A 12,892-nucleotide genomic window follows, 5' to 3' on the forward strand; every position below is an offset into this window, starting at 1 on the left:
GATCTATAGCTCCGAGTCAATACCACCAACGCCTCGCTTCCTCCATCCCAACCCATGAAATAATCATACACTCATAAGTACTCATCATTAATCATATCAAACCCCCTATCCATACCCATATGCTGCCCCTGCTCCTGCATCTCCTCCATCTGAACCTGCGGACTAACCACCGCCCCCGCCCCCACCGGTCCATCCGTAAACCCATCCGTAACACCAAACCACATACCCACCATTCTAACTACCCCCATGAAGAAAACCTGAAGTGGCCGGATGAGCGACTCAAGGTGACTCCACCGCCACAACATAGTCGGCAGCACGAATGGGTACTCTGGCTCGCGCTGGGCGGGCCATGTGTAGCGCTCTGCGTATGTGGGATGTGAATAGATTTCTGCGAGGGTGCATTCGAGGAGGTACCATGCCCAGAAGGCTAGGACGATCCAGCCGAGGGGTGTCGGGCGGGAGAGGTACTGGGTGTTCTTTCGGCGGCGGTAGAGGATTGGGATTGGGATTGAGAGGGTGAAGATGCCGAAGGGGAAGGAGGTGGAGGTGGATTTGGACGTTCCTGCTGTGGTAAGGACGGCCTGTGTGGATTCGGACTCCTGTGGTTGCGACATCTGGTGTTCTAGCTTCGTGATACCTTTCCGTGCATCGTGGATATGTGTCTGTAGGCGACCAAGTTTTGTGCCTAGCCTGTCGAGGACCTCTGTGTCGGATTGGCCTAGGCCTTCTCCTACGCTCAGTTGGGATAACATTGTTGTGTCGTCCATGTCGAGGACGTTTTGGAGGGATTGGAGAGTTGCGTTACCCAGTACGAGAGAATTGTCTGCATTTGGATGTTGCTCTTCTTCTTGGTTATCTTTTTCTTTGGCTTCGCTGAGGACTTTCCTTGCGAGGCTTTCGATTGCTTGTGATGAGTTTGGGGCTGCGCTGCTTGATGGTTGCTCGTCTGCGAGAAGGGTTCTGTCACTGGCACTATCCTTAGCAATGCCGTTCATGAGCTCTTCTGGGATTTCTTGTGTCACTTCTTGCACGGGTTCTAGTTTGACTGGCTGTGCGTTTGGAGCTGGCGTATCAATCCAGCCACCAGCACTAACATGGGGCGTTTGCGCGTATCGTGAATTCTGGATGTTTTTTTTCATCGTTTTGACCGTGTCTGGAAGAATGGTGTCGGTCCATGCGCCGGTGACTTTCGGCGTCGCTTGTACCATACTCGGGCCTGGCCGCCTGTTTTCTTCCGAGCTTCTTCTTGAATCATTACTACTTGGCCTTTCCTGAACATCTTGAGATTTGACATCCGTTTTGTTCTCCCCGTGAATCACAGTACCGTTGATGGTTCTGTCTGACGGGGTCGAAGATCTGGGCGTGCTGCTTGAACCACGTGCGAGTCGCTGCAGAATATCGTGAGACCGTGCACTGTCAGGCGTCAAACTTGCAGTAGGAGGTTTGGAGGTTATTGGCCCACTACCATTGGAGGACGTTCGATAGATGACGGAGGCTGTATCCGAATCGCGTGCTATGCTCGCTTTTCTTTCCGGCGTATATCGGTCACCTGCCTCAGAGAGTGGCGATCCAGACCGTTGTCGAAGCTTCTCTTGAGACTCACGTGCTCTAAGCTGGCTGAGCCTATTAGTTGTCACAGCTTGTTGAGCAAGACCACGAATCTCTCTGTCTCTAGCCTGTGCCACGTTTCTACCGCGCACAGGAGGACTTTCTGAAACTTGAAAAGACTGACCGGTGAAGTCTAGATCGAGTCTTCTGCTTTTTTCTGGCGAGATCTGCAGCTCGTGAGAATCAGATTGCCGCCTCTGTTTCCGTGGTTGTGGATCATGCTCAATGCTTTCAAGTGGCCTATCAGCAGCCTCCTGCGCCCAGATGTCGGATGAGGTCTGAGTAGTGAGTGGGCTGTCCAATGTTGCGTCTGCGTCCGAGCGGTGATCTAGAGCTTCAACCGCTGGTCGAGCGTGGGTTGATGAATGAATTTGTTCTGACCTTTCTTGCCGTATTCGGTCAGCTCCAGTAGTGGGCCGCGACGTAGATGTGAAAGGTGATTCACTCCTTGCTTTTCGTATGCTACCAGTAATACCATCTGATTGCTTTCCGTCTTGCCCAAGATCCGCATTACGCTCAGGAAAACCATGGTTCCTTGGGAAATATGGTTCCCTATGAACTCGTGGATTGTGTGGCATCGCCTCTCGCCGTAGATCATCGTTGTGCCAGTTGTCATTATGAATAGGACGAGGTTGATCATTGCTGGCTCGATCGAGTTGTTCGGTAACGTCTGAGAAAGTCCTCTGGTGCTGTGGTCTGAGCAGATGATCACTGGCTAGCTTGATCTTGCCCGCCTTGCTGAATGCAATGACCCTTTCTGGGCGTTGACGAGGAGATGACGATATAGATTCAGCTACATCGTCAGCATCCAATATGACTTTTCCAGCTTTCCCGAAGGCAATGAGCTTCCTAGACTGCCATGCCCTATAGAGAGCGTCCCTGTCTGCAGCACTTTGTAGCATATGTGGAGTGAGTGTGTTTCGCAAGCCAGGATCTGAAAGCTGATCGACAAAGCTCATACCCGTTGGATCCGAGAAGACGGAAGCTATGGTCGGATTCTCATCGTGGGACAGACGATGCTGCGGTATCTGGTTGGTAGGCGTAGAGGCACGAGAATTAGACATTCGTCGTAAAGGACCGGACGAAGGGCGTTCTGATATTAACGGGCCATCGACGACAGGGACATGCTCTCCCCTAGCAGAACCACTGTCAGAATCTGATATCTCACCCTCAGTAGCAGCCAGATCCTCCTCTTGATCAATGCGACTATATGTGTCGGTCAATGCTTGGGGAGGACTCGACAGGATCTGATTGGGGCTTTCAGCAACAGAGCCTTCTCGCGATCTCGGTGGAGTGGAAAGACCAGTGCTACGGATCGGACTCGTGCCGCGGGCCAAGGGCTTCTGGTAAGATTTCTTGAAGTCCTCAAGTCGTGTCGCAGGCAGCTCAGATTGGGTCTGTCGGTGTCGCGGAGGGCGGTGCAATGCTTGGATAGACGTCTGAGGCCGGATGGTCCTTCTAGGCTTGGATATGGCAGCGGTGGAAGGCTGGGGTGAAGGTATTAGTGAGGTTTGAGACGCGTTGTTGCCTAGAAAGCTGTCGGTCCAGAACTCGGGCTGTTTGTCTGGCGATTTGACAAGAGACGGTCTGAAGGGGCGGCCGTGGCTAGGGGCAGGTGAGGGTGAAGGCGACGGTGAAGGGCCATGAGGGATGTTCTCTTTGTTTCTCGTTGATTTGGAGTGGTTATGGTTATTGCTATGGTTATGGCCGTGCTTGGGATCGCGTGCGCGCGTAGCCATGGCTTTGGTGTTTCAGCATGAGTTGGCTTGGGTGGCCAGATCTGCGCATCTTCGTCGCATCGATCTATCGACAAGATCTGTGCTTGCTATATTCGTCGATCCGTTAGGGTCATACAATATGCGACAAGTGATATATGCAGGGCTTGTTGATATGCGTGCAGAAGAGGAAAAGTAGAGTGGCTCTCACCCGGCCTTGTGGCCTCGGGCGATCGACTCCGACTTGCACGTGCAGTGGCTGCAGCTTTAGCTTGCACTTGCTGACTTCCAGGTCCTCCGTACTCTAAACCCAATATTTTCTGCGACGGTCTTGCCGGTCATGCCAGTGGTGATGTATTTGACTGCAGGTCGCGCCTCCTCATAGACAGGATAATGATCATAATTTAATTGCAGTCACCACCAGAAGAACCCGGAGGCGATATCAGCGCCCCTGCCATTCATTATACTCGCCATATCCTGAGTCTCAGATCACACCCAACTTGAACTTCTTTCGCAGCTGCTTGTCCAGAAAGTTCAGCCAGATGTACTCCTGGGAGGCGCTTTCATGATATGCGAAGGGTCTCTCCATGTTATACGAGACAGATCCAGTGTTTGTCTGATACAAAAAGGCTCTGGTCCATACCACGCCACACTCTTCCTATATTCTTCCGCCGACCGCAGTCGACTTTGCCTCGAGCATCAGAAAGACCTCCTGTTCGCACCTTCTTCTCCACCCGAGAATTCTCGATTAGCTCTCGCAGGAACAATGGCAAGCTTACGGCAGATGCTCCGGCACCTCCCACTGGGGCAGGTACAGGGGAGCAGGACAATCGATCAGCGGTGACCAGTCCAGAGCCCTGGGCGGCACAATTCGATGCACTCCTCCCTCCCAGCCTTAGGGTTTCCAAGTCCACCCTTCACAATTCTGACCCTTTGCCAAGCTTCGACCTAGTAAAACTGGCAAACATAATCGCTCGCGCACAAAGGAAGGCCAAAATCGACATTCTGGCTTGGATGGTCGAAAATGGACGCAGGAAAGCGGCTGTCTGGCTTATGCAAGCTGCCCTCAAGAATTTGGCTGCCGGTCAAGAGACAGTCCTTGAAAAACACCCGTCTAACATCCACTGGCCTGACGATATTTTCGAGGAAGTTAAAGGAGAACATTGGCTCTCGACTGGCTCTGAAGATTTGACATATCTTCCTAGTCATGCTTTTGACTACGAGGCGGCCTTCGATCACGATCAATCGCACAGCACCATCACTGATAGTCGTGATACCGTGCTCAGCGGCATATGGACCACATTGGGTCGCCTAGTCTTGAGCGCTTCGAATTCACCCTCGGATCAATCTAAAGAAATCATGTCTGCCGTGCTGCTCATTCTCGGCCAGTTCCATAATCATGGTATGATTCCAGACGACATTTACAACTGCAAGACATCACCATATTCTGTCTACGTCCAACGTCCTCCCATTTTGCATCTAGTGTCCTCACGCATCCTTACTGCCCTCTCTGATGCTGCTTGGCGGGAACAGCAGGACGTTGCCATTGCTCAAGCCACTGAGGCAGGCCTATCTCTGAAGGAGATCAGTGAATCTGTGCCGGGCGGTCGATTCCGTCTGCAAGTACGGCCTCTGGGTCCTGAAGTTTGGCTCGAATTTATTCTATGGTGTTGTGTCGAAAGCGGCCAAATTCAGTCTGCTTTCCGTATCATCGGCGATCTTGCCTCCCAGCTCGACAATCCCTGGTTCGCTGTCAGGTGGTGCTCGGATCAGCACACGCACAGCCTCAGCGTCAAAATCGATTGGGAGAGGATGAAACGCCGCCACGGAGGTACTGTTGGTCTGATCGAAGGTTATAGCCGAGAAAAACCATTTGTCGATGTTCCTGACCGGACCATCAGCGTTGAGGTCGTCCTTGCCCTCGTAGAGGCCCGTATCAACAATGTCAATCGAGAAGTCAGACATATCCGCACCGATAGGGCTTATCAGTCTGCCATCAAAACAACCTTGTCGTTCCTCGAACCTCATGATCTTCCACCAGACTATTTCGATTACATGGAGGCAAGATTGATCCAAGCTGGCCACTTTGATATGGTCAATCGTCCAGCAGCCCTGCAGTCATGGTCTTCAAAGATGGATGAGACGAGGGGCCTTGAGAGAGCTGGAATAGACCCTTCCAGAAGTTCCGACCTTCAATACGAATCGATTTTAGCCAACACACTCCTCCATTCGGGAGTTCAGCATCAGGCTCTAGATGGTCTTATACAGATGGGCGACGTGCACCGCTCTCTTGCTCAGTTCAATATCATCCAAGAGAACGTCGACCAGCATAAGTTTATGTCTATCGCCAACTTTCTGCATATGCAGCCTGTCCCCGAAAATGGTTTTTTCTCCAGCCGTCTATTTCAGCAACGCTTGGAGTACGCCGACTCCCATGGCCAGTTGCCCTACTACAAGCTGGCAGGCTTTCTTAGTCTGGTCTCTGATACGAAGTTGACAGGACTTGGCCAGTGGCTGCTCTACTCGGACGACCTGGACGGAGCTCTCATTCCAAGTTCAGCCTACGGACTGTCTTGCATGGCCACCACTTTGTGCAAATTTGCTTCTGTTAGTGGGGACGAATCTTTACTGGGGAAAGTCGTGTCACGGGTTAGTCTATCTCGCCGAAAACCGACCATCAGGTTCTTACGCCGGCTGTTCGATGCAGATGTCCAGAACTTTGATTTCCCAAATGCAAGGAACCAATTGCTACGTCTGCGAGGGGCACAAGCTGGCGGTGTCGGTCTCACAAATATTGCTCATCTGGCAGGCATAATCATGCGACTCGAAGATGGCGACCTAAGAACTGTTATGAATCACAGCCTGAAAGTTAACCAAGCGAACGCACTAATGGGTGAGATCTTGCGAGGAGACCACAACAGCATGCGCGGCGACTTCACGCAAGCGCAGCGTACTTTGTTTAAGCAACAGATTGCCCACATGCTCAGGCTTTTCCATCAATATGGTAGCACGACGCTACAGATGCTAGCGCAAGAGCATGTCGAGCGGTACAGGAGTGGCAATCTTGCGATATTGCCGGCCTATATCTTCAATTTATTACTCTCTGCTATTGTCTCTGTTCGCGGATCCGAGACGGGAAGGTTAGTATGGGAACTTTATTGTCAGCACAACGGTCAGCAGGAGAAGGCAGAACACCACGACATAAGGCCTGCTGGCACTGATATTGAAGGCGAAATTGTGGATTCCTCTTATCATCTTGATGCGCAACCTCACTACAATGATGTGGGCCGTTTAGTGGCGGAAGACCTATTCCGCGAGGAATACAACAACAGTATCGTGGACCCCAGGGGCACCGGTTCCTCTCAGCACGACCGTGTGATGTCAAAATCTGAACTTCCGGATGGGTTCGCCGAGTCGTTCTTCCAAGACCAGGTCGAGGACCATATCTCGGATAGGTCACCGGTATCGTCTCCTGATGTGAAGCTACAAACAGACGAGGAAATACCATTCGACGATCAAACGGGGATACCCAACCTAGAGAACATACCACATGACAATGAAGAAGCTTCACTGTTGCCGGCTCCTATCACGAGGCCCAATCTCCAAACGATTCGTATCATCGTACGCGGTGCAGTCGAGGAGAAACGCGCAGCTCAGAACACAACCAGAAGGGATAAAATTGAACGTTACGCAAACCGAACATTGAAATGGTCGGTCTCAGAATTCAGAAGACTTGGAGACCTAAGCCCGGCCATTATCGAGCAAGAGATTCAGCAACCGCTCGCCAGTCTCGACCATGTGGTTGACGACCACATTGCTCGGCCAGAAGCAGTACACAATGTTTTCAGGGTTGCACAGGACAAGCTAGGTCAACTCAAAGACACACCAATCAGCAAATTGTGGGTGCAACCGAAGCCTCTCAACAATAGACAACGCAAAGCTCAGAGAAAACGGAGGCACCAGGCTCGCTTCGAGCATGCAATGAGATACAAAGATGTAGAATAGTCTGTGTGAAATAATGTCATGAACACATATCGTACTGTACACACCTGATTGCCATTACTGTACATATCACTGCTCACGCGTCTTGAAAGCGATGACCACGACGTCCCCTAGTGCTCTTCACCCTATCTTACTCATGCAATTTTGACATGCAGATCGCATCTTTCTGCCGTGATATAACGAAGTTCGCCCAAGCCATTATGCGGAGTGTAGTATCATATGTGATGACTTGAACAGCGGCTCCAACGTATTGTCGTTAGTGTTACAGATGCATTAAAAGTAGGCTTGAGGCTTGTGGGTAGGTGCTGAGAAATTAGGTAGCTACCTTATCGGGCCAGCTGGAGCGAAAGAGTACACAGACCTTGCGGGCAGCAGCGTACGCCCGGACAAGAGCGTTATCGTTCGTGGTTGCTGCTAATGACTAACCTTTCTCAGTCCTTACTCCTCGCACCACTTTACACTTGGTGACTCGACGCTATGGTGAAGTCACGATGCATGGAATAGCTTTACCCCATCTTACTTCGGTAAAGTCCACGCTAGATACCTACTGAACTCGAGCGCTCGGGTAAGGTCAGGTATTGTTAAGGTGAACAAGAGGTACTCGGATATCAGCGATTGCTTGCTCGCGAGGAGAAGTACCTACCTAGGTAGCATCAGGTGCCACAGATGTCGAAGGAGCTGTCACCTGTGTGGCTCGACCCCGGACATCGCCGCTATCGCTGTAGTTCTGGGCTGCATGCTCTCGATCGCGAGCTCGGCGAACGCCGCACAACATTCGAGTCCTTGGTATCACGCTCTCCACAACTTGAATGATCAAGTCCTCAACACTCTTCTATGCTGTCCCGATGCCATGTCTACGATGGATGGTGAGGGACTGCGCAGTACTGCGGATAGAAGCGTTGCTATGGTGGTGCTACGCGAAAATGGACGTGTAATGGTGACTACGATCGTGGTGGTCCAGAACTTATTTTATTTTTACAGAAACCCCACGTCAACGTGAAGCCATTTCCCAGCAAGCTGCCTTCTGCCCGGTCATGTCCAAGTGACACATAACAGACTGTTTAGCCTTCAACCTGCCTATGACCATTAAGCTATAATCATCACAAAGACAACGAAGGCGCAGAATTAAAGTGATCCGAACAACCAGAAGACAAAAGGGTCATTCATCTCAAACAGGACCAAGATGGGAGGCTCTCTTGAGGCATTCAAGCTCTTTACGGAATCAGAGAAGAGAAGACAAGCGAGATACGATCAGATGAATGCCAAATCTATTGTCACCACCGATGGGACTGGTGCCGTCAACTCGTCGGGGCCAAAGACAGCAATCGAAGTGGTACAGGACCGTCCTGCCCAGTCATCGCAGAAGGTATCAACAGGAACTGCAGTACAGAGCTAAAGCACCATCATGCCCTACGATCGTTCTGAAGAAACAGTCGAACGTGAAGACCGAACAATCATGTCAAGGATTTACAGTGATCAGAACGAGCAGTTGGGGTCTCTCTGCTCGATAGAGGCCAACGCCAAACTTAGCTATCCTGTTCCCTAACTATACATGCCTACCAATACACGCAATCATTCAAGAGCAGAACATCCAAAATGCCACGTGTGTTCCTGCTCTGACGACAGGCCTTCGCCTCTTCCAGGGACAAGAGCCCCATGCTAGCTGAACAACCCAAGCAGCTGTCTGGAGGTTCAGAACCTCTATTTCGCTTTGCCCTGGCTCCGAGTTCGCGTAGAGACCATGTCACCCTCCTTCCTTGAAGCGGCCTCCTTTTTCGGCTTCTTCTCCTTGGTGGCGCCCTTCTTGTCACCAGTAGACTCAGCAGCCTTTGGCCTTCTACGACCTTTCTTCGCCCCATTTGCTTTCGGCTCCTCCTTCTTGGGCTCTTCGGTCGGTTCATCCTCAGGCTCCTCAGATTTCTTGGCCTTCTTCGCACCCTTGCCAGCCTTGCTAGGGGTCTTGCCCCCTTTGCGAACCTCAGCACCATTGTGCTCCTCATGCTTGTCTGCATCATTCTGTGGCTCCTCATCGTCGTCAGCTTTACGCTTCTTCGAATCGTCTTTCTTGCTATCTCCGCCGGCAGCCTTCTTCTCAATGTTCAGCTCCGAGGCTTTCTTGACAACATCATTTCCGCTGCGCTTGACGTGAATGGCTGGGTTGTCTGGCTCAGCATTCTTCTTGATCTTGTTCCCCTTCTTGGAAGTTATTGCGATTTCACCCTCGGTTTTCTTCTCGGCGACTTCTCCGCCGGGAGCACCGCCTCCCCAGTTCCATGAGACTGTAGACAGTAATGTGAGTATGCGCTCTGTGAGAAGGAGATGTAACGATGACTGAACAAGAGGCTCGAGAGCGCGTAATGCCTTGCGACGGGCGGAACCGTGTCACTCGCAGTCCAGCCTATAGCGACTGGCGGGGCATGCCGCGAACATCCTCCCATGTCGCCAGCAAGGCGTCCGGACGACGGCACAGTATGCGCACTCTTGTCGCGCACATGTCGCGTGCAATACACGCGCCAATACACGTATTGTTCGAGATTTAGGACGCGACAAGTCACAGAAAGTATTGCATACCTTTGTCTCCCTTCTCAGGTTCTCCTCCAGCCATCGCGACGCTGACGTCAAGATAAGATGCTTCCAAAAATCAGAGAAGTGAGAATTGCAGTTAATTATGGTGTAATCCCGATCGCTATGTATACGCGACTCGACTGAAGCAAACGGGAAGCAAAATGAAGCTATGTGGTGATTGGAAAGAGGTAGAGAATGTGAGTACTGGAGGGAGGAGGTCAGACGCAGCCGAGCGTGCTGCGCAACACACGGGCGCAATCGCAATTTGCATCATCATTCGATCGCGCTATTTCGCAACTCCAGAGCCAAACAACAAGGATAATTTAAGGTTTGTGGCACCATGGGAACGGCTCAAGGACCCCCGAGGTCGATCTGCTGGGGAAGTCCAGCTCCTTTTCGCTTGCGTGATGCTGAAGTCCGTTTATGTTGGAAGAGGATTCAAGTTGCATCCATCGTTAGTACTCAAGTAGTTCTGTCATCGAATATGTTCACTGAGCGGTGCTCTACACAGAAGATTTGCATTAGTATACCTGTTCGACGGTTTGACATGGACGGCTCAACTTCTGATATGATGGTCCTTCGACAGAAAGAAAGGCTATGCTGTCTGCTCTCTGTTTGACGTTTGAACGAGCTCTGCAGTCTTTGTTCCTACGAGGGTGTTTTCTGACTGCGACGACGTTGTCCATCACTCGTTGATGTGTGCGCATCGCTAGTGTCGCCTCTACTACTACGCAATAGAACTCCTTCGGGCACGAAGGCTCAGTAAGTGCGCGCAAGCATGCTTGCGAAGCCACAAATCCAGCAGGACGAATCAATGCGGTCGTGGCACAGTAAAGAGGATGTCAATGAACCCCAGAGAGCTGAACGAGGATATTCGTCGATGCGAGGCTAGCGACAAGTTGGCAGACCTGTAGAGTATCCCGGTCGACTCCAGAACGTATCGAAACGACATGTACGAAGAGTAAGGAAAGCAACACTGCGGTAAGCTTTCGTTGTTGCTGATTGAAGGTTGCTCACCTAGTGCGAACTGAACAGGCTCACAGAATGGTCGCTGATCGAGTGATAGCTATCTGCTATCTACACTCCTCGCCACTGCTCTCGCCGTCTCCGAGCGATTGGACTCATGCCATCGACGTGATGGCTTTTCCCAGCCAGAATTGACCGACCTTACGCTTGAGATGTTGATAAGCAGCGGACGCCGTGTACTGTACTCGTTGGGTCTTTGGAACAACCTTCAAACAGTACGTGACACACAGTTCATGCAGGTCCCCGAGAGGTGTTTGCTACAGCCCTTCGTTTCCATTCTACCTTGTCCTCGATAAAAAGCTGAGATGATGACTAGCGCGACATGACCCTTGTCCGCTGAGTTCGTGCCTGAACAAGATCTATGAAAGAAGACTTAACCTCCTGACCAGGATAGAGCATTAACCTATTATGCAGCTGTTCAGACTCGCAGTATTGTTTATCTGCTCCGGGGGTGCACTGGGGGCGATTGACCTAGCCCACGATGACAACCCAAAGTCGGCTGCGTCAACCCAACACTCAAATGAGTCCGATCCAAGCACCACAGAACTGCCACCCACAAGCACAAAGTCCACTGCCACAAGTTTCAGCTCGTCCTCGAAGACAGTGGTGGGCACCAGCTCAAGCACAAAATCCGCAGATGGTCAAATTTCACACAAAAGTGCTACCACGACTCCTACCGAAGCAAAGAGCAGCAAAGAGACGCAAGCAGAACCGACATCTATCACAGACAAGCATGAGGCGTCGACGACTGAGCATTCTCAAACTGTCCCCAAGTCCTCATCGTCGGAATCAGCTCCCAGCTCTAGTAGCACATCCAGCACTCCCAGTATAGCAAGGTCTTCACTGGCATCAGCATCTGTGTCACCAACAGAGTCCTCAAACAGTGAGACGACCTCAAAACTTAGCACCACGTTTCTATCGACCGTTACTCCGACGAATTCTGCCGAACAAAGCTCTTCAGGTACCCCGATGCCTGCCAATAATTCTACGTTGGTTACGACGTCTTCGGTAACGACAGACAGCCCAAAAGCCTCCTCTTCCCCCGTACAGGCGTCGAATAGTACCACGATCCCCAGCCAGTCGTCAGAGCCCTCAGATGGTAGTACGGCAGGTATACAGGAGGAACCCAAACATTGTCCTCCGGGATCGCAGTGTGGATGGCAGCTAGGGGTCGGATTGAGCTTTGGCGGCATTTTCATCGTTGTTGGTTTCTGCGTCGTGAGCCGGAAGTACAGGAAGTTTTTGGCCGCTAGCCAGGATGAACATCGTGAGAAATGGCATAATCGAGGTGCCAGTGAAGAAGAAGACTACGAGGCTATGACCTATGAAGAGGACCTGAAAATGATGAGCATGAGTCCAGCAGAGACACCACCACCCCAATATGGTCGGGGTAGGAATGATGAGCTGTTCTTGCCAGACGATGTTCAGCGTATCGTGGATAGGGTGGCTGAGGTGCAGCTACAGCATCATCGACTACCTGCCGAGATATATGGCTCTGTGGCTAGGAAGCCCTTACCTGCATACAGGGACCTGTAAGGTACTGCTTAGCAAAGATAGAGGCGAAAGGCAACGCGCATACTATCAGGCAGCTTGAGAAGTTGTTATCGATAATTATGCGACCACAATGGTAGGCTTTTCGGAAAGGTGAATCTCATGAATGGAAAGTCGCGCGAAGGAAGGTACAGGCGCACGCGTCGCTGCCAAACGAAATTCCCAAGCGCGTTTAAATTCGATGCTCGTGGGACGTACATTCAAAATCAAGGTTGGGCATTCGTCTCAATTATCTATGACATCTAAAACCACTATTCTGTTGCAGTATGCCACTAACAAAACGACAGCCAGCAAGAACAACATTGAAGAAATTAACTTGGGCGGCCGTCAGTAGGCTGCCCTCTATGAAATGGGTTGAACCGCGCAAAATAAGCACCGGTGAGCCAATGCGAATCCCATTTGCTACCCTTCGACGTTCGTCATCT

The 12,892-nt window shown here is 51.2% G+C and overlaps 4 protein-coding genes across 4 annotated transcripts; 2 read left to right on the forward strand and 2 right to left on the reverse strand.

Moving 5' to 3' along the window:
* Nucleotides 1-71: 71 nt before the first annotated feature.
* On the reverse strand, nucleotides 72-3,347 carry PMZ80_010697 (uncharacterized protein; the record flags this gene model as incomplete). Its single annotated transcript, XM_064879085.1, has 1 exon — nucleotides 72-3,347. The coding sequence occupies one exon, from the start codon at nucleotides 3,345-3,347 to the stop codon at nucleotides 72-74; it is 3,276 nt and encodes a 1,091-aa protein (XP_064725246.1).
* A 546-nt stretch (nucleotides 3,348-3,893) lies between these two features.
* On the forward strand, nucleotides 3,894-7,328 carry PMZ80_010698 (uncharacterized protein; the record flags this gene model as incomplete). The annotated part of the gene is made up of 1 exon (XM_064879086.1): nucleotides 3,894-7,328. The coding sequence occupies one exon, from the start codon at nucleotides 3,894-3,896 to the stop codon at nucleotides 7,326-7,328; it is 3,435 nt and encodes a 1,144-aa protein (XP_064725247.1).
* A 1,698-nt stretch (nucleotides 7,329-9,026) lies between these two features.
* Nucleotides 9,027-9,930, reverse strand: PMZ80_010699 (uncharacterized protein; the record flags this gene model as incomplete). Its single annotated transcript, XM_064879087.1, has 2 exons — nucleotides 9,027-9,604; nucleotides 9,897-9,930. The coding sequence occupies 2 exons, from the start codon at nucleotides 9,928-9,930 to the stop codon at nucleotides 9,027-9,029; spliced, it is 612 nt and encodes a 203-aa protein (XP_064725248.1).
* Nucleotides 9,931-11,324: 1,394 nt separating this feature from the next.
* PMZ80_010700 (uncharacterized protein) lies at nucleotides 11,325-12,452 on the forward strand (the record flags this gene model as incomplete). The annotated part of the gene is made up of 1 exon (XM_064879088.1): nucleotides 11,325-12,452. The coding sequence occupies one exon, from the start codon at nucleotides 11,325-11,327 to the stop codon at nucleotides 12,450-12,452; it is 1,128 nt and encodes a 375-aa protein (XP_064725249.1).
* Nucleotides 12,453-12,892: the final 440 nt, after the last annotated feature.

Source organism: Knufia obscura (assembly GCF_036327395.1).
Source record: "Knufia obscura strain CCFEE 5817 isolate CBS 148926 chromosome Unknown scaffold_19, whole genome shotgun sequence".
Classification (NCBI taxonomy): domain Eukaryota; kingdom Fungi; phylum Ascomycota; class Eurotiomycetes; order Chaetothyriales; family Trichomeriaceae; genus Knufia; species Knufia obscura.